Below are 20,880 nucleotides of genomic sequence, written 5' to 3'. Positions count from 1 at the left end.
GAGCAGCGCACGGAAACACTGTTTACCTTCCTGCCAGAGCGGTACCTATTTACTTGCACTTTGACGTGCTTTCGAACTGCTAGGTTGTCAGGAGCAGGGACCGAGCAACGGGAGCTCACCCCGTCGTGGGGATTTGAACCGCCGACCTTCTGACTGGCAAGCCCTAGGCTCTGTGGTTTGACCCACCTGCGTCCCAGCATAGGGATGTTTCAGGGTAGGGAAACCTTAAAGCTGGAAGTGGCACTTCCAGCCACCGTGGTTCTAAATTAACAGGAACTTAGGAAGCTTCTTTCTGTTGAGCTAGACCACTGTTCCATCGGGCTCAGTATTGTCCACACTGACAGGCAGCAGCTCTCCAGGTGGGGGACAATCCCCAGTCCTACCTGTTGGACTGAGATGCTGCCAGGGATTGGGGCCTTCCGCAGGCAACGCAGGTGGTCTACCGCTGAGCCAGATCCTTTCCCCAAAGGGAAAAAGCTATTTGCACTAAAGTGCACCAGCGCCTCGAGCTCTGTATTGTCCACACTGACTGGCAGCAGCTCTCTGGGTTGTTGGAAAGGGGTCCTTCTCAGTTCTTTAAGGGGAGGATGAGAAGCAGGGGCAGGGCAGTGGATGTGTGTGTCGGAAGGAGGGAGAACGTATCCACTGGCTTTAGGGATCATCACATCCCTCTTGCTCCCTCATCTCCCTGATACCTGTGACCTTGAGCACAGCTGAGCAAACCCAGCTGGTGCCGAATCCCTTGCGAGGACCGGAGAAGTTAAATCTGGTTCAGGCTGGCTGCACAGCTGGGACATTCAAAGCATGTCTTGGATCAGGCCCAGGCCCATGGTTGTGTGTGTGTGTGTGTGTGTGTGTGTGTGTGTGCTTTTACTAAACACTTGTGCTGTTTCCCCTGTATTCTCCATCTCCCACAGTGGAGAGAAAATCATAGAATAGTACAGTGGTACCTCGGGTTAAGAACTTAATTTGTTCTGGAGGTCCGTTCTTAACCTGAAACTGTTCTTAACCTGAAGCACCACTTAACTAATGGGGCCTTTCGCTGCCACTGCGCCACCGCCGCACAATTTCTGTTCTCATCCTGAAGCATAGTTCTTAACGCAAGGTACTATTTCTGGGTTAGGGGAGTCTGTAACCTGAAGCATCTGTAACCTGAAGCATCTGTAACCCGAGGTACCACTGTACAGTCAAACCTTGGTTCTTGAATGGCTCCATTTTCGAACGGTTCAGCTCCCGAATGCCAAAAACCCAGAAGTAAATGCTCCAGTTTTAAAATGTTTTTTGAAATCTGGACACGGCTTCTGCATGAGTGCTAGAAGCTCTTGCAACCGATCGGAAGCCGCACCTCGGTTGTTGAACATTTCGGAAGTCGAACGCTCTTCTGGAACGGATCACGTTCGACAACCAAGGTTTGACTGTAGAGTAGGAAGGGCCCCTGAGGGTCATTTAGTCCAACCCCCTGCAAATCAGGTATATGCAGCTGTCCCATACGGAGATCGAACCTGCAACCTTGGCATTTTCAACACGACGCTCTAACCAGCCAGCTGTAGCCATCTTGGCTACAAGTCGCCATTGATAGCCTCCTCCTCCACAAATTTATCTAATCCTCTTTTAAACCCATCCAACGTGAAGGCCATCGCTGCCCTGTGCCCGGGGAAGGGGTTTGGAGTGTTTTGAGGAGAGTCAGGGGCCAAATAGAGAGGCTCAGAGGGCCGCATTCAGGCCCCGGTCCTGTGGTTCTCCACCCCCTGTTTTGAGAAAAGATAGGATCCTGTGGAGACTACGTTTTCACCAAAGGACATTTTGCAGGCTAACCAGCTATAACTTTATCAGCGCGATTAACCCACTTTCTGCCCCTTTCCCAAATCACTCAGGTGAGTTTTTGCAGCCCTTGCTCTTTGGCGGCAATTCTGGCTCGCTATCAACACATCACCGCGCTCCCAGGGATTTCGGCCCACCGCCTCCAGCTGTCTGTTTCCAACTGAACTTGAGTGACCTTCATCTGTTGCATCGAGTCAAAACCTGCCCAGCAGCATATTGGAGGCCCTGCCAGGGCTGCCTTAGAGAAGACGGGAGGAGCCTCAGGCTTCTGGGCCAAATCCAGCCTGCCAGATATCTCATACCCTCCAGCGATTTGAAGCCAAAATCAGAGACGCCATCTCCCCGCTTTTTATCGCAAGGGCATGGCGGCCATTTGGGTTGCTGTGATCTCACGTGATTTTACGCTGCAGTTTCTCCCCCCCCCCAAAAAACCCCACTTTTTTGGGGGGGAATTGTGCCCCAAAATCATGGCAACTAAAATGGCTGCTGTTATTTCGCAATGAAAAATGGGGTGCCCCGTTTTTTCCGGGACACTTGCAGGGTATGGCATCTCTGTTCCGCCCTACCAACCCTCTCAGGTGCTAAGTTCAGCAGAGGGTGCCCTTCTTGTTCCTCTGCCCTCAGAATCTGGGGTGGCAACGGCCTGGAATAGGGCCTTCTTGGTAGTGGCTCCTAAGCTGTGAGACTCCCTCCCCGCACAGGTGTGTCTGGCGTCTGGCACCTTCATTATACAGCTTCCGGAGGATGCTGCAGACACATCTCTGTATCCCGGCCTTCGACACCAGAGATGTACGTTTTTAATACCCACCTTAATCATACCCTAGAACTGCCCCGGTTCTCCTGCGGCATTCCCAGGACTGCAGAAGCCATCCCGGCTTCTGATTTGATCCCGGAATGTCCCATTTCTCCCCTCCCTGAATTCAGGGAGGAGGATGAGCGGGTGCTTGCAGCAGTGATGGCACTTAGAATCATAGAGTTGGAAGAGAGCACAAGGGCCATCGAGTCCAACCCCCTGCCAAGCAGGAAACACCATCAGAGCACTCCTGACATATGGTTGTCAAGCCTCTGCTTAAAGACCTCCAAAGAAGGAGACTCCACCACACTCCTTGGCAGCAAATTCCACTGTCGAACAGCTCTTACTGTCAGGAAGTTCTTCCTAATGTTTAGGTGGAATCTTCTAGCGGTGCTGCGCTCTTGTGTGAGTCAGCTGGCTTCCCCGAGTGCATGGCCCCGAAAGACACACCCCAGTTTTCATCAGAGGACTGTTGGAGGGTATGCTTCACTTCTGCGATTGTAGATTGTCTTAAACTATGTGTAGTATTGTGTTTTAATTTCTGTAGCCTGCCCTGGGTTCTTAGGATGAAGAGTGTAATTATTATTTATACATACATACATACATACATACATACATACATACCCTGCCCATCTGGCTGGGTTTCCCCAGCTACTCTGGGTGGCTTCCAACAGAATATTAAAATACAATAGTCTATTAAACATTAAAAGCTTCCCTAAACAGGGCTGCCTTCAGATGTCTTCTAAAAGTCTGGTAGTTGTTGTTCTCTTTGACATCTGGTGGGAGGGCGTTCCACAAGGCGGGCGCCACTACCGAGAAGGCCCTTTGCCTGGTTCCCTGTAACTTGGCCTCTCGCAGTGAGGGAACCGCCAGAAGGCCCTCGGAGCTGGACCTCATTGTCTGGGGAGAACGATGGGGGAGGAGACGCTCCTTCAGGTATACTGGACTGAGGCCGTTTAGGGCTTTAAAGGTCAGCACCAACACTTTGAATTGTGCTTGGAAATGTACTGGGAGCCAATGCAGGTCTCTCAGGACCGGTGTTATGTGGTCTCGGCGGCTGCTCCCAGTCACCAGTCCAGCTGCCGCATTCTGGATGATGATGATGATGTTTATTCTTCTTTGTAGGGATCTTCCAGACCACCCATCGGTCGAGTGGGACACTCAGCTGCTCTCCGCTCTGATCCTTAAGCATGTCAAGACCAACCAGATCAACCTGGTAAGGTGTAGCCTTTGTATTCCTTTCGGATATGGATGGGGGTGTCACTTGCAGGTCACTCTCCAGATGTTGTCAGGTTCAAACTCCCAGCACTCAGCCCGGCCAGTGGTCAAGGACCATGGTGGGTGTTGAAGCCCAGTAACATCTGGAGAGCCACAGGTGCCTCCTCCCAAATCTTAGAGCTAGTATTGTCCTACTGTGTACATGAGATTCAGGTAGGTAGCTATGTTGGTCTGACGCAGTCGAAATAAATTAAAACATTGTCCAGCATCACCTTAGAGACCAACTAAGTTTGTTCTGGGTATAAGCTTTCGTGTGCATGTACACTTCTTCAGATACTCAGACGCACCTGAAAGCTTATACCCAGAACAAACTTAGTTGGTCTCTAAGGTGCTACTGGACAATTTTTGTGTATACATGAGACAGAGGGATGCCTCCTTGTAGATCAGGGATGGGGGAGCCTGTGGCCCTCCAGATGTTGCTGGACTCTAACTCCCATGAGTCAACAGGGCCAAAGTTCAGGGATGATAGGAGTTGGAGTCCAGCAAGATTTCATGGGCCGCAGGTCCCTCCTGTCTGATCGTAGAACCAGCATTCCCTAATATTGACCTCAGGCAGGTGTCTTTGCTGCACACTTTTTGGTGCTTCCTTGAAACATTTTTTCTCTATCCAAATGTGTAGAAGTCATTGTGTGTTTTATTTTCTTTTGGCTGCTGTGGATTGTAATAGTCTTTTGAAGTTCTTTAGATACCTGTTTTTAACTGTTTTTTTAATCATCGGGAGTTTTCATGTTTCAATTTACAGTGGTACCTCGGGTTACATACGCTTCAGGTTACAGACTCCGCTAACCCAGAAATAGTACCTTGGGTTAAGAACTTTGCTTCAGGATGAGAACAGAAATCATGCTCTGGCATCGCGGCAGCAGCAGGAGGCCCCATTAGCTAAAGTGGTGCTTCAGGTTAAGAATAGTTTCAGGTTAAGAAGGACCTCTGGAACGAATTAAGTACTTAACCCGAGGTACCACTGTATGTTTTTGTAAACCACTTAGAGGTTTTCCTACAATCAAGCAGCATGTAAATTTCATTAAATAAATAAAGGAAGACCTCCATACCTCCGCTGGCACCATTACCACACAGTCCTGGCGTGACACACTGTGCAGAAGCTTCTGCAGTGCATTAGTAAAGGTAAAGGTACCCCTGCCCGTACGGGCCAGTCGTGTCCGACTCTAGGGTTGTGCGCCCATCTCACTTAAGAGGCCAGGGGCCAGCGCTGTCCGGAGACACTTCTGGGTCATGTGGCCAGCGTGACGAAGCTGCTCTGGCGAGCCAGCACCAGCGCCGCACATGGAAACGCCGTTTACCTTCCCGCTATAAAGCGGTACCTATTTATCTACTTGCACTTGGGGGTGCTTTCGAACTGCTAGGTGGGCAGGAGCTGGGACCGAACGACGGGAGCTCACCCCGCCGCAGGGATTCGAACCGCCGACCATACCATCGGCAAGTCCTAGGCACTGAGGTTTTACCCACAGCGCCACCCGCGTCCCACTTGCAGTGCATTCGTTGATGCCAAAGTGTATTGAAGTGCGTGCCATAGCGATCTCTGCAGCTTCCAGGGAGTGGAGCTGCTCCCTTCGCTCTGAGGAACCCCCAGCCAAAAAAAAGGGCAGGCAACTGCTCTCGATTTCAGCTGCGAAACTGACAAGCCGGGTGGGTGCACTCCGCGGCCCGATCCACGCGCCGACCTGAGCAGAATTCACAAGCGCAAGCTTATCCAGCCCTCTCAAGACAGAGGGTGGAGGTGAGGTCAGCTGAGGTGGAAATAGCTTGCGGTGAGCTGGAGGGGGAGATTCCTTAAGAGTCCCTTGCATGATAAGTCTCACAGGAAAATCTCTTGTTGACTGAATTCCTCCGCCATCTGCTAATAGCGAGAGCTTCTTACAGCCCCAGCAGGTTCTGAGATGAGAAGAGGAATCTGCATAGTGTTGCCTTGTCTGCCTTTCTCATCCTCCAGTGGGGTCATAGTTACTCATTCTCGCAGATAATAATAATAATAATAATTTTATTTATTTATTTATTTATTTATTTATTTATTTATTTATTTATACCCCGCCCATCTGGCTGGGTTTCCCCAGCCACTCTGGGCGGCTTCCAACAGAACACTAAAATACAATAACCTATTAAACATTAAAAGCTTCCCTAAACAGATGTCTTCTAAAAGTCTAGTAGTTTTTCCCTTCTACATCTGGCAGGAGGGCATTCCACAGGGCAGGTGCCACTACCAAGAAGGCCCTCTGCCTGGTTCCCTGTAACTTGGCTTCTCGCATTGAGGGAACCACCAGAAGGCCCTCAGCGCTGGACCTCAGTGTCCGGGCAGAACAATGGGGGTGGAGATGCTCCTTCAGGTATACTGGGCTGAGGCCGTTTAGGGCTTTACAGGTCAGCACCAGCACTTTGAATTGTGCTCAGAAACGTACTGGGAGCCAATGTAGGTCTCTCAGAGGCCCCAAGCCTTGCCTGGGGAACCGTACAGCCATCCTTTGTTCAAGCGTAACACCAGGTAATGCAAAGGCGGAGGAAATGTCAGATTTTACACAGTCCAAGCCAGAAGCAGATTAATGGGTGTTTTGGGATGGACAAAGGAAGTTGCCTCACGCCAAACAAGACCGTTCAAAAGGCCTTAATAGTAAGAACACACAAAGCGGCTGTTGCGTCAGCTCAGTGGCCCATCTGGTCCACTATCCTGTTCTCACAGGGGCCGACCAGAGTTCCACAGATTAACAACGCACCCCACAAAGAAGTCCTTTCTTTCATCTGCCCTGCATCTCCCGATTGTCAGCTTCACTGGATCCCCCACAAGTTTTGTGTCACGAGAGAAGCCAACCAAATTTGTTTTATTCAGCCTGCTCCCTTGCTTTTTGGCGGCTGGACTCCCGCAGACCATTTCGCTCTTCTAGCCACAAGGCTTCTCCCAGTATCTAAACCCCGACCCCGATGCTCGTTGGAATTCTGAACATAAAAATAAAATAAAAATGGGGTTGCTTCATTTGTGAGTTTGGACCTACCCCAACAAAAAGTGGGCGAAGCCATGCCCAATCCTCATTTTGGTCTGCCATGTTGAATCAAAATGGCGCCCAAGCATTGGCAGAGACCACCCGCCTCATCTTGAGAGTTTGGTAGCGATATTTCCAGAGGAGGCCATAGCAGATGGCGTCGTTTTGACGTCTGCCGCCCTTGGCCTCCCGTTTGAAAAGGCCGGGCAAGCTATCAACATCATAAATAGCTCAACGATTGAGATATTTGTAGAATAAATTTGGAAGGAATTCTTCCAACTTCCCTTCTTCTTTTTTCTCTCTATTTTTCTCTTTTGTTCTTTATATGTGTGTGTGTGTGTGTGTGTGTGTGTGTGTGTGTGTGTGTCCTTATCTGAAATATTTATGTATTTGCAATATTTTGCTTATACTTTGTAATAATTATGTTGCATTAATTAAATGCATAAATAGATCAACAAAAAATATATACCGTATTTTTCGCTCTATAATACGCACCCGACCATAACACGCACATAGTTTTTAGAGGAGGAAAATCTGTAGGCATGCCACCCGTAGGCATTCCCTCCATAACACGCACAGACATTTCCCCTTACTTTTTAGGAGGAAAAAAGTGAGTGTTGTGGTGCAAAAAATACGGTATATTTTTTAAAACCCTCGACCGTGGGGGTGAGGCGCTGAGGCGGCGGCTGTGCTGAGATTGGATTTGTGCCAGACAAGAGCAGGAAAGGGCCCTCTCAAAAGCCGGCCACACCTCTCCTCCTGGCCTTTTCTTGGGGTGCTCTGCCTGTTCCCCTGCCTCTTTGCAGAGCAGTGTGTGTTTGTGCGAAGCCCTTCCTGGCAGCAGGGTGGAGACCTAGCCGGTAGCGAAGGCCGGGCAGCAAAGCCTTTGATCCTCCCTCTCTGCCCTTTCCCCTACTCTCTGGGCGGCCATGTCTCTTCTTGTGCAAGCGGGGCGGTGCCTGCGCCAGGGCAAAACTGCTCCTCGTCACCCAGGGAGTCAAACCGGACCAGCAAGGAAGGAGGGAGGTGCTCTTCTTCTTCTTCCTTTCCTTTGCAGGAGCTGGGATAGCTCATTCGGCAGAGCGCAAGGTGCATCATCTGAGGGTCCTGGGTTCGAGTCCCGCGTTGGGCAAAAAAATATTCCTGTGCTGCGAGGGGTTGGACATGGTCTCTTCCAACTCTGCGTTTCTGTGATTCTGTGAAGTGTGCCGTGTCTGCCCCTGCCAGCCAAGGAGTGGTCCAGCGCCCTTGGCCCTCCCCCTTTGACGCATCACGCATCAGGACAAATTTCCTCAAGTTTGTCTCTTCTCCACATCTGTGTTTTAAGAACTTAAGGGTAGCGGGAAAAGTCCCAGAACGTAACAGACGACATAGAGGGGCTAAATCCATAACCTTCTCAGTTACTGAATTTGTTTTGCAGTTCTTTCCCTCCAGATCTCCGCCGTCCGTTGAATATCTAAACACTTTTGGCCTTTAGCTCTAAAACTTATCAATCACCACTTTTGGTCTTCTAGATTTCTCTCTTTACGTATTTTAAAGCCCTTTGCAGCCTAGGACCCTCATACCTACGGGACCGCCTCTCCTGATATGCCCCACGGAGGACCTTAAGGTTCATAAATAGCAGATCCCGGGCCCTAAGGAAGTCAGATTAGCCTCAACCAGAGCCAGGGCCTTTTCAACACTGGCCCCGGCCTGGGGGAACGCTCTGTCTCATGAGACCAGTGCCCTGTGGGATCTGATTTCTTTCCACAGGGCCTGTAAGACAGAGTTGTTCCACCTGGCCTTTGGCTTGGAATCAACTTGACCCCCTTCCCCTCTTTCCCTTTTCTTCTGTGATGGAACCCCTATTTGGGGACTTCCCTGGCTTTTTTCTGGCCCACGTAGGACCAGTCTGGATAGTTGGCCTTGGTGAAGATTTGACGATTTCTCCCCTCCCAAACAGTTTTTGACCTGGACTTCCACTGAAATGAGGCTGCATTTTAAGTAGTATTTTAATCCCGTTTTTCAGTTGTATTTTAATCAATTGTTTTTATATCTGATGTTAGCCGCCCTGAAACCGGTTTTGTCCAGGGAGGGCAGGGTAAAATTAAAATAATATATATATTGCATCCTCAGGTTGCTTCAATTCCTCTCTTTTTCCTATGCGTCTACAAGTTCTCCAGGACTAAGTTCACAGTCAAGATGTGTTATGTATGTTCTGTTCATTACACGCTTAAGAAAATGTCAATAAAAACCATTACTTTCTGTGGGCCTGCTCTGGTTGGAACTTAGAATGTAAGAAAAGGCTGGCAGGATCTGTTCCAGGATCCTGTTCTTGCAGTGGCCAACCTGATGCCCCACGGGGAAACCCACAAGGAGGGCCTGAGTTCAAGAATAACTCTCCTCACGTGCAATTCCCAGGAGCTGGTTTTGGAGGAAGGCTGCCCTCTGGTCGTGAAGGGGCAACCTGGCCATTGTGGCTACTAGCCACCTCTCATAGAGTTCACGAATTCGTCTAAACCTCTTTTAAAGCCATCCATGTTGCTGGCCGTCATTATATCCTGTGGCAGTGAGTTCCATAGTTTAACGGCGTGTTGTGTGAAGAAGCTCTTTCTTTTATCCTATTGTATGTGCTATTTTACGGGGCTTTCGCCTCCAACACACACCTTTAAATAAACTGAATGGGAATCGGGATCCAAAGACCTCGAAACAGCATCCCCTGAAACCCTGAAATCGGATCCTTCAGGGCATATAGCATCCAAACACTCCCTGCCCAAATCACAGCTGTCTTTATTTCATTATCTGTCTGCCTCAGTGGGAGAAAAAGGAAACTGGACCCAATCCACCACAAAGACCATCTCTATCAGGGTGGCTCTCCAGTCCTTGAACAGTTTCCAAAACAGCTGGTGGAGTAGAATAAGAACTAATTTTTCACCTGATGAATCGGTGCCTGAGTTTGCTTCTTCTTTTTTCTTCCTCTACCCTCCCCATCGCCCTTTCCTCTTCTGCCATGTCGTTTAGACTGCAAGCTTGTATATAAGGAATGTCTTGTATCTGTTGACTGTATGTAAGCTGCTCTGGGAGCCGTTTTTGACTGGAGGGTGGGTTTTAAATGCTCTAATTTTAAATATATAAATATATTTTAAAGCATTGGACTATATAAATCCTTCCTTCCTTACTCGCCTTTTCTTTTCTCTCCCCGCACAGGTAGTGACCTTTGACGCGAGAGGAGTGAGCGGTCACCTGAACCACAAATCCCTTTACACCGCTGTCAGGTACAGTCTTCCTATCATTTGGCAAGCCAGGGTGGTGCATTTTGGGGACACTTAAGACCCTCCCATCTACCAAAGATCTTGGACAGTCTCAGCTCCTGGCAATACAGTAATCCAATTCACTCCATGAGCTGTGTCCCTCCTGGTCTTACGCCCCACAGAGCCACAGCGAGCCACGGTACACAATAGTGAGCTAGGTGGACCAGGGATCTGATTCATTTTGAGGCAGTATCCTATTTATATTACCTCTCTACTAATTACCACCTGGACTAGAAACCTGCTTTCTAGGGGGAAAGCCACAGATCCGTGGCAGAACATCTGCTTTGCATAGATAGATAGATAGATAGATAGAGATAGAAGGAGTGAGAGAAAGAGAGGTGTCCACCCCCATCGTTCTACCCGGACACTGAGGTCTAGCTCTGAGGGCTTTCTGGCGGTTCCCTTGCTGCAAGAAGCCACGTTACAGGGAACCAGGCAGAGGGCCTTCTCGGTGGTGGCACCTGCCCTGTGGAACGCCCTCCCACCAGATGTCAAAGAGAAAAACAACCACCAGACTTTTAGAAGACATCTGAAGGCAGCCCTGTTTAGGGAAGCTTTTAATGTTTAATAGGTTATTGTATTTTAATATTCTGTTGGAAGCCGCCCAGAGTGGTTGGGGAAACCCAGCCAGATGGGCGGGGTATAAATAATAAATAATAAATTATTATTATTATTTCTTCTCTGCCTAACCGTGGGGGATTGGGAAAGGAGCAGGAGAGGCAATGCTCTTTTTCTAGAAAAAGAAGTGCCGGAACTCACACTGAATTTTTCCCTTGTCCTATTATAATGGCAATGGCGCCCACCTAAGAGGTGCAGGAACTGAGCTCTGGTGATTTCTGGCTGGGGAAGAAAGCCCAGGGAGAGGAAATGTATATTTATGTGTATAGAGAAAGAGAAAGAGGGTGTGTGTGTGTGTGTGTGTGTGTGTGTGACCCTTCCACTCATCAACCCTATCAACCCTTTCCCCCCATCCCTGACCAATCTCCCCCCTTTAAAAGCTCACTCACCCCCCTCACCTATCAACCCACAGCTCACCCCCAAAGCCCCGCCCACTTTTAAAGCAGCGGGGAGGGTGTGTCACGCCCTGGGAAGGGGCTCCAGCTTTCCTGGGCCAGCCTGCCATTGTTCCGCATGCTGCGATACGTGACGACGCCATACATTCTTATTTCTATAGGAAGATATACAGAAAGAAAGAGAGGGGAGGGGAGGGGAGGGGAGAGTGTGTGTGTCTGTGAAAGTTCCCTGTGTATAGCATTCCCTGGATCAGGAAATGCTGCCCCAGCTTCACTTTCCACGCACACACACACCCCACGCCAGCCGCGCCGAGTCCAAACTCTAAAAACAAACATTCCCAAAATGGCAACGCTGCAGAGCTAAGCTGCCTGCAACCTCTCCCCTCTTTGGCCTGGCTCCAGCCCTCGCCACTCTTGTCTTTCAGGGACTGCGAGGACGAGGGATAGGGGGGAGTGGAAAAGGACTGAAACTCTCTCCCTCTCTCTCCCCCTTGCCCCCCTCTCTCGTCTATGTCTGCAAAAGCTGCCCAGCTCAGTCCATTCCCATCTATAGTCTTAAAAGGACAGGATGATCGCAGTGGGGAAGGGTCTCTGCATTCCCCTGGCCCCGCTCACTCGCTGGCTGGAAAGCAGCTGTGATCTTGCCCTGCGGCTCCTCCGCCGGACAGCCTCTCTGAATTAGCCGCCACAAGAACCTACAGTGCTGCCTCATAGGCCAGGTTGCCAGGTCTAGCCCAGTGTAGTTGACACTGGCCGGCAGCGGTTCTCCAGGGTTTCATGCAGCGGACGTCCCCCAACCCCACAGTAGGGGAGGTTTTGAACCTGGGACCCTCTGCATGAAAAAGCAGTCGCTCTACGAATGTGCCCTGACCCTGAGAAATAAAACAAGATTCTAGACCTCATGGTTCTCAGTTCGTGGGGACTTCAGGAGCTGCCTTATGCAGAGCCACAGAGGCCTACCTAGGGCAAGGAGCTGTGTTGGCACCCCCCCGCTGCAAAAAAAACCCCTTTCCCGTAAGAGCCACATTAGAAATTGCAATTTTTTATGCAACCCAAGTGCTGTTTATTTCATTTATAAGAGATTTCTCACCCACCCTCCAGCCTAAGGTCCCAGGGCGGGTTGCAATAATAATAATAATAATAATAATAATAATAATAATAATAATAATAATAATAATAATAATATAATAATAATAATAATAAATTTTATTTATACGCCGCCCTCCCCAGCCAAGACCGGGCTCAGGGCAGCTAACACCTGAATTAAAACAATTTATTGAAATACAACTTAAAAACAAGATTAAAATACAACATTAAAAAATTAAAATACAAGCCTCATTTCAGTGGAAACTCAAATCAAAAACTTTTTTGGGAATGAAAACGTCAAGTCTTCACCAAGGCTAACTATCCAATTAAGCAAAGGGAAAAGGCAAGAAGCCCCTATCCACCCCGGGCTTCCCTCCTCACCAGGTGACAGACCATTTTGAACCATTACTGCACAGAGTTCGGTAACTCTCTGGGTCTCTCCCCCCCCCCCCCCGCCTAATCACACCCCACCCTTTTTGGCTGCAAGGGACAATGGTGTAACTTGCAAAAGGCAAGCTGGAAAGAGCAGCTGTGAGGGCACTGTTGCCCCTGCTGCCCCCTACTGGCCTTCCGTGGAGCAGAAGAACACGGGAAGAGCAGGATGAGGCCAAGTGGGGACCACCTGGGATTCCAGCATCCTATTCTCATAGTGGCCAGCCAGAAGCCACTATAGGAAACGGGACCCGAGCACAGGAGCCCTCTCTCCCCTCCTGCGGTTTCCAGACATTGACGCACAGAAGCATCTCTGCCTCTAACTGTGGAGGGCAGAGAGCAGCTCAGGAGCCACCCATCACCCTCTCCTCCTGCCTGAATTTGCCTCATCCTCTATTAAAGCCATCCAGATTGACGGCCATCACTGGCTCCAGTGGGAGGGAGTTCCACAGTGTAACTAAGCATGAATAAGGGCTTTCTTTTATTTTCCAAAATTCATCTCATTGAACGCTGTGTGTTTGTGTCTGTAAGAAGCTGCTTTGGATTATAGAGCTGGAGAGCTGAAGGGCTGGTTTCTCTGCCATTTGCATCCCTCCCTTCTTCAACGGAGTTTGAGGCATAATAATAATAATAATAATAATAATAATAATTTATTATTTATATCCCGCCCATCTGGCTTGGCTTCCCCAGTCACTCTTGGCAGCTTCAAACATTAACAGCTTCCCTAAACATTTAGGCTTGTGTGTTTTCCTCGTGTTTCGTCCTCACAACAGCCCTGTGAGGTAGGCTTGCCCGCTGCACGTTGCCTGGCCCAGCAGTGTTTACTGCTGAGGGGGGGTTCAAAGGGAGAAGGATCACTGGCCCTGCTTTGCACGCAAGATCATTTTCCCTGGCTCGTTTTCCTTGAACTTTGATCGCAGCTCCTGTTCATCTGTACAGCGCGCAGAGAATGATGTGCGTAGAAACTAACCTACTGTACAAAAATTTACATGGGTTGCCCCGCCCACTTTTGCCTCTGGCCCCACCCACCAGTGCCATGTGGCCCTCGGAAGGTTTCCCAGAAGAAAAGTCGGCCCTCGGGCTTGAAAAAGTCTCCCTAACCCAGCAGTTTTGTTGTTTTTTAAAGTTTGATTAAGGCAGGTCAGTCAGATTAACCATTTGTTGACAAACCGGTGTCACTGACAGATTTTAAAAGTTTTTAGTCCTCCAAGAGGTCTGCATTGCTTGATAAGTGAGACTTTGCAATTCCGTTAAAGGTAGCTGGATTCAACCCCACACGGTGTTTACTCACACCTGTTCTGTTTGTATTTTGCAGGCACCTGCATTCCGAGAAGAAGTTTCCAGAAGGTGTTTATCATTGCTTATTTATTTATTATTGGGGGGGTTTTCCTGGCCATTTTTTAAAAAGCCATCCAGTACAACTGCAGATTGCACATAGTCGTCTGGTGCACACAAACACACAGCGCACCCAACACATAACTGTGCAACTCACAGCTGCAGGATACAATAGTGCTGGATGGCTTAGGCAATATTTTTGAGTGGTTGATTTGATTGCATTTATACCCCATATTTTTTTGCCAAGGTGGCAGATACAAAGTTCCTCATTTAACCCCCCAAAACAACCCTGCAAGGTAGGTTAAGCTGAGCTTCAGGGCCGAGTAGGAGAAGAATCCATACAATTATAGATTATTAATGAAATAATTGAAAAAATTTGCTGCCCTTTAGTGACGTTCCAAATGGCACGGTCCAAAGGGGCCTGGCCCACCTCGCCCAACAGCAGAGCTGGCCTGGGGTGGGTGAGATTCGGCCGCCTGTATGCAAAGTGCTGCTGGGGACAGGTGGGAACCCTGACCGCCTCCGGCATCCCATCCCAAACCACGGGCTCCCCTCAGCGCTGCTCCGCCACCGAGGCAGCCGGCCGCCGCCCACGACTCCTCCGATTGACGTCACCCTCTTCCCTGACCCACAATCGCCCAAGGCCCAGGGAACGCCCGCCTGGCCGCTTTAGGCTAAGCCGATTCCAAATATAGCCGCCGTTCCCGGCAGGTCTTAATTTGATCTGGCAGCCATGAGAGGCTGTCACATTAGGAGGGCTTAAGTGGGGGCCTTGGAGGGGGGGCAGCAGTGACGTCGGGGCCTGGAGGGCAGCCGACCCAACGCGCGTCTGTCCGCGGGAACCACCTGCTCCTGTGCCTTCCTGCAAATCCCAAAATCCACCTGAGCTGCAGAAAGGAGCGCTTGCTATTTTCCGAGACGCCTCTTGCTTTTTGGCTTCCCGGCTCGCTCCACAAACAGAAGGGACGCACACAAAAATATTCCCTCTCTCTCTCATCAATTCCGCCCCCCTGCAATTCCAGCTTCTGTCACTCACCCCCCAAATCTAACTTGCAAGGCGGCAAAGTGGGCATTTGAACCCAAGTATTAACACAGCGCCTGCTGTCCCAGAAGATACATCTGACGCAGTTCCCCAACCCCATATTTGAGATCTTAGAGCAGTGGTAACAAGTCTCTTTCAGCCCAAGGGCCACAATTCCCTCCCAGCAAACCTTCTGAGGGCCTCATGGCGGTGGTGGGTGGTGCCAGATGTAAACATGGGCGGAGCAAGGAATCTCAATCTGACCTTTCTGCAGGAGGCACATTTACCCTCCAAAGTCAGGCGAAAACACCGAAGGAGGTTGCGAAGCAGGGCTGGCGAGGGGGCAAGGCCTGGGGAGAGCCCCAAGGGCCACATAGCGAGGGCTGCAGGGCTACATTTGGGGCTTGGGGGTCCCCATCCCTGTGTCTAAAGGTCTAAGGTAAAGGTAAAGGGACCCCTGACCATTAGGTCCAGTCATGGCCTACTCTGGGGCTGTGGCGCTCAACTCGCTTTATTGGCTGAGGGAGCCGGCGTACAGCTTCCGGGTCATGTGGCCAGCATGTCTTAGCCGCTTCTGGAGAACCAGAGCAGCGCACGGAAATGCCATTTACCTTCCCGCCGGAGCGGTACCTATTTATCTACTTGCACTTCGGCAGGAGGAGGGACTAAGCAGGTTGGCAGGAGCAGGGACCGAGCAACGGGAGCTCACTCCATGGCGGGGATTCAAACCACCGATCTTCTGATCAGCAAGTCCTAGGTTCTGTGGTTTAACCCACAGCGCCACCCGCATCCCTAACAGGCTAAGGCAGCACCCCCCAAAAGTTACAAGAGTAATTAAGAAACAGTCACTTTGAAACAATGCCACAAGTCATGTGTTAAGAAACAGCTTGACACAGATTCCAGGGCCTTCTTAGAAGCCAATCAAGGAGGAGCCCTTTGTGGGGCCACCACCACATGCCCGAAAAAGGCCCCGTCCCTCGTGCCCCAAAATGCAGTATGCCCAGCTGGCTAGACCATGGCTTGGGCTTCTGAGGCTGGTCTTGAGACCAGGGGAAGTTCACCTGGGATGCCACACAGCTCTTATCAGAGTAGACCTCTTAGAATGAATGGACCAAAGTTTGTCGTATCCATTGGTTTCAATGTGTCTGCACTGAGCAGGATTAGCATTGGGTGCAACCCGGGGGGGGGGTGTTTCAGATAGCCTGGCCCCAGAGCTATTAAGTCCTGAATGTCATTTACACCAGGCCAAGTTCAAGGTGCTTCTCTTAGTATATAAAACCCTTAACAGCTTGGGACCAGTTTACCTGCAAGATCGCCTTACCCAATCTAGTCCCACTCAATACTTTGATCTGCAGAATGGGTGCACTTACAAGTGCCATAAAATGCCCATCCACATTTGTAAGAAATGGGCCTTTTGGTGTGGCAGCACCTGCACTTTGGAACTCCCTGCCTTTTGATATCAACCGGGCACCTTCACTGTCCCCTTTCGCCACCTGCCAAAAATGTAATCGTTTAGGCAAAGTTTAGGCGCTGTTTTAATGCTGCTTTTAGCTTATTGCCGAGTTTAATTATTTTCCTGAAGGTTTCAAACAGTTGGGGGAGGGGGTTTCACAAATTCTTTTTGTAAACCGCTTTGAGGTTTTCTTTACAGGCCTTGGCTGGGGAGGGCAGGGTATAAAAATTTATTATTATTATTATTATTATAGCCAATTAGTCTCTAAGACAAGAGAAAATGATGTTGCATTTGCAGAGAATGTCGCAGCAGCAAAGGGAAAATCTTACAGCGCCCCAGTATGGGTGGCCTGGCAGCCACAGAGGGGTATTCTGGGGAAAATGAGGGTGAGGGCAGCAGGTGGGGTGTCCCTATTCATCCTAGGGAAAGCAGCACCATGCCTGGAGCTTGCAAATCACCTCCCAGACAGATTTTGCTAGTTCAGGGTCAAACAGCGCCATCTGTTGGGAATGTCCACTTATGACATGCCATGGGGCGCATCATCCCAAGGGAGCAGCGATGCTGGCAGCCTAGAGCAGCCTCTGCTGACCTGGCGCCCTCCAGCTGCCTTGGACTACAGCTCCCATCAGCCCCAGCCGTCCTGGGAGTTGTAGTGCAAAGCGCCTGGAGCTTGGCGAAGGCTTGACTTGGAGAGTATCTTCAGGGAGGGCTGTAAATGTCCCCCTAGAGCAGGGGTCAGCAAACTTTTTCAGCAGAGGGCCGGTCCACTGTCCCTCAGACCTTGGGGGGGGCGGACTATATATAAATATTAAAAGTAATAATATTTATTACTTTTAAAAATTACAAGAAAGGAAAAGAAAAGAAGACAAGAGAGAAAAAACAAAAGAGGAAAAAAAACTACAATACAATATATAGACAATACAAAACACAACCTAAACACATTAAACTAAACTAAACAAAACCCAATCCCTAACCCTAACCCTAAACAAAGCAAAACAAAAACAATTTAAAAACACACATCACACCTTTTCCATACTCTATCTTTCATTCCTTTGTTTCCTCGACCTCCTCTCACCTCCCTTTTTGTATTCCACTTCTGTTAATTGTTTCAGCAAATCCTTTCCATCTTTCTCTATTTTCTATCATATTATAAATATCTAAATGTATTTTTTAACCTTATTTTCCATTAAAACTAAAATACGTATATATGCTTAACTCCTTATAACATTTCTGCTAAGGCCATAAAATATCATTCCACCATTTTTCTATCACTCATTAATTTTACAGTATTTCTATATATAAACTTCAAATTTTCCGGACTATATTTTTGGGGGGGAAATGAACAAATTCCAATGCCCCACAAATAACCCAGAGATGCATTTTAAATAAGAGCACACATGTTAAATACTCATGTTAAAAACATGCTGATTCCCAGACCGTCCATGGGCCGGATTTAGAAGGCGATTGAGCTGGATCCGGCCCCCGGGCCTTAGTTTGCCTACCCATGATCTGGACACTAGACTTCTGTTGATGCAGCCCAGAATAGCATTGGCCTTTTTTGCTTCTGCAGCACTGACTCAAGTTCAGCTTGATAGGTTTTATTGGTTATCGTAGCTTTGCATATTTTTGTGGTGGTGTTTGGTCTGACACAGAGTGTGAATCCTAGGAAGGAAGAAACTGAACTCAGTCGGGCTTACTTCCAAGTAGAGCACTGTGCCAGAGAAACCTGTTGGAATAATACTATTCACTATCACACCTGCAACCATCCCATCTGAGGCTAAAATCTCCTGCCCACTTAACCTGGTCGGAAGCCCCACCTGAACACCATTGAACTTACTGCCAAGTAAACACGTGTTGGGTTGCACTGTAAAAGGTAGGACAGCACAGAAAGCAAGCTGGATCTCACCAGCTCTTTTTTCTCTGTTTCCCCCACCCAGGTTGCCAAGTCCTCATCCTGGAGACGGTGAACCTTTTCCGCAAGTATATCTCCATCCTAGATGCCCCCATTAGTTACCTTCAGAGCCCAGATGTTCTGGTTGTGTTGGCAAGAAAGGATGCAGACTTAGCCAAGGTGAGAGCCATAGGATATCCAGAGTTCCTAGTGCAGCCCATTCCAATTTCAATCATCATCATCATCATCATCTTCCCCCTCACCCAGCAGCCTTGAAAATGAACTTGAGGTTCTCCAGAGTTGCTGCTTTTCAAGACAACTAGCCATCTGCACAGTCCCTTCTGCAAACACTGGTTCTACCATGTTCAAAACGAAGGGCAGGGAACCTCAGGGGCCAGATGTGGCCCTCTACAGCTGTCAGATCTGGACCTAGGGTGCACCCCAGGGCACCAGACCCCTTCTGAGTGCTCTTGTCAGCCCATACCCTCATTTGGGTGATGTGGGGCTGTTTCTGACAGAAGCATTAGAGCAGGTGGTGGGTAACCTCAGGCCCATGGATGTGGCCCTCCAGGCCTCTCTATCCGGCCCTTGGCATTCTCCCCAGGTCATGACTCTCATCGCCCTTGTTTTGTGATCTCCTCTAGTGCTTTGGCCTGCCTGAGATGTGTCTTGAGCTGTGATAGCGGCTGGATTCAGAGAATTACGTGCCTATATGTGTGTGTGCATGAGACAGACAGACACACACACAGAGAGAGAGAAACCTCTGGTTTTGAGCACCCTGCGCTCCTTCACTAGGAGAGGAGGGATATAAATGCAATAAATCGTAATAATGACTAGAATGTAGCCCACTGCACAAGAGGCCAAAATCACACCCAGGGCCCCGCCCACTTTTTGCCTCTGGCCCCCACACCACCCGCATGTGGCCCCTGTAAGATTATCTGTGAGAAATGGGTTGCAAAAAGCTTACTCGATTTAGATGAAGGTTGTATTAGAATCCCAACCCCAAGAGTACAGTCGTACCTTGGTTTTCGAATGGAATCCAATCCAGAAGTCTGTTCAACTTCCAAAAATGTTTGAAAACCAAGGCGAGACTTCTGATTGGCTGCAAGAGCTTCCTGTAGCCAATCAGAAGCTGTGGAAGCCCCATCAGGTTCCAAAGAACGTTCAAAAACCGGAACATTCACTTCCAGGTTTGGGAGCCAAAATGTTCAAGAACTAAGCTGTTTGACAACCAAGGTACGACTGTGTGTGAAACAGAAGAGGTCAGACGATTTGCCTGTTGAGGCCTGTATTGTCTCCTCTGACTGGCCTCAACTCTCCAGGGCAGATCTTTCTTCTCTCCTACCAGAAACCCTTTTTAACTAAAGGAAATGGACTGTGTCAAATGCTTGGGGGAAGAGAGAGGTTTTAAGCGGGTGCCGGAAGTATCTTAATGTTGGTGCTGGGCAGACCTCACCGGGGAAAGCGTTCCACAGAACCAGGACAGGGGCAGCAGCCAAACAGGCGAGGGAAGAGATAGTTCTGCTTCACCCAAGGCGTCCTCCTGATTCCTCTGTCGGCCTAACCCCAAGTGGCAATTGAAAAGAGGGTGTTGTTCTCTTGTCCTTCCAGAGAGCCATGCAGTGCCACCACAGCCAGCTCCTCTGGTTCCGACGCCTCTACCTGTTCTTCTCGCGCTACGTGGTGATCAACTCGCTTCGCAGCCTCTGACAGGGAAGGGCCCTTTTTCTCTCAGGATGCTTGGGAGACTGGCAGGAGCGAGAGAGGCTGGAGGAGGGAGGTCCTCCTTAAAACTCTTGCTGAGCCGAGGAGGGCACAAGGTCCTTCCATCCCGCTGACGCAGTCTGGTTGAGATGACGGATGTCCGAGAAACTAAGCGCTGATCTGTGCCAGTTTCTGCGAAGGCGAGCAACACGGAACTTTACAAGGCGACATAGATTATACGAGAGATGGGCACCGAAGGAGCGGATTTATCCTGGAATGACTTCACTTTGCAAATGTTTACAGAGTGCCATCTTTTTTCAAAAGTCTCTTTTGATCATTCCGCTTACGCACCACTTCCTGTAAAAACACCTCAAAGCGATTTCACAATAAATGGACACAGTTGCTGAAAAGTGCGGCCTCCCCCAGGCAATTAAGTAAAGTCCCAAGCGGCGTGCGTGGAAGACTCAGCCCAAACCTCTCTTTGCCTTGAACTTTGGTGGATGGTCCTTGGGTCAGTCATCCATCCTCAGCTGGACGTACCTTACAGGCTCACGTGGGGATGAAGTGGGAGCACCTTTTGTGTGCTGAACTTCTTGGATGGGATATGTAGTGCTTTCTAGATGTCTTTGGACTCCCAGCTCCCATCATCCCCAACACCTGAGGCTAAGCAACAGCCCTGTGGAGGGCTGAAGGTTCCCCAAAATGTGGTTCTAGAGCTGGGTGTGGTATAATGCGGCCTAGGACCCACGTACCTACGGGACTGCCTCTCCCGGTAT

The 20,880-nt window shown here is 49.4% G+C and overlaps 1 protein-coding gene across 1 annotated transcript in view; it reads left to right on the top strand.

Moving 5' to 3' along the window:
- PIGL (phosphatidylinositol glycan anchor biosynthesis class L) overlaps positions 1 to 20,514 on the top strand; it is a 43,471-nt gene extending 22,957 nt beyond the window's left edge. The window contains exons 3-7 of the mRNA XM_081890690.1: positions 3,740 to 3,830; positions 10,066 to 10,133; positions 14,016 to 14,047; positions 18,447 to 18,580; positions 20,012 to 20,514. Coding sequence (XP_081746816.1) covers positions 3,740 to 3,830; positions 10,066 to 10,133; positions 14,016 to 14,047; positions 18,447 to 18,580; positions 20,012 to 20,110 — 424 coding nt within the window. The 3' untranslated portion in view covers positions 20,111 to 20,514. The remainder of the gene's footprint in view (positions 1 to 3,739; positions 3,831 to 10,065; positions 10,134 to 14,015; positions 14,048 to 18,446; positions 18,581 to 20,011) is intronic.
- The last annotated feature ends 366 nt before the right edge of the window (positions 20,515 to 20,880 follow it).

The sequence above is a fragment of the Podarcis melisellensis genome (assembly GCF_964234715.1).
Source record: "Podarcis melisellensis genome assembly, chromosome: 15".
Classification (NCBI taxonomy): domain Eukaryota; kingdom Metazoa; phylum Chordata; class Lepidosauria; order Squamata; family Lacertidae; genus Podarcis; species Podarcis melisellensis.
This window is presented reverse-complemented; position numbering and strand designations above follow the sequence as displayed.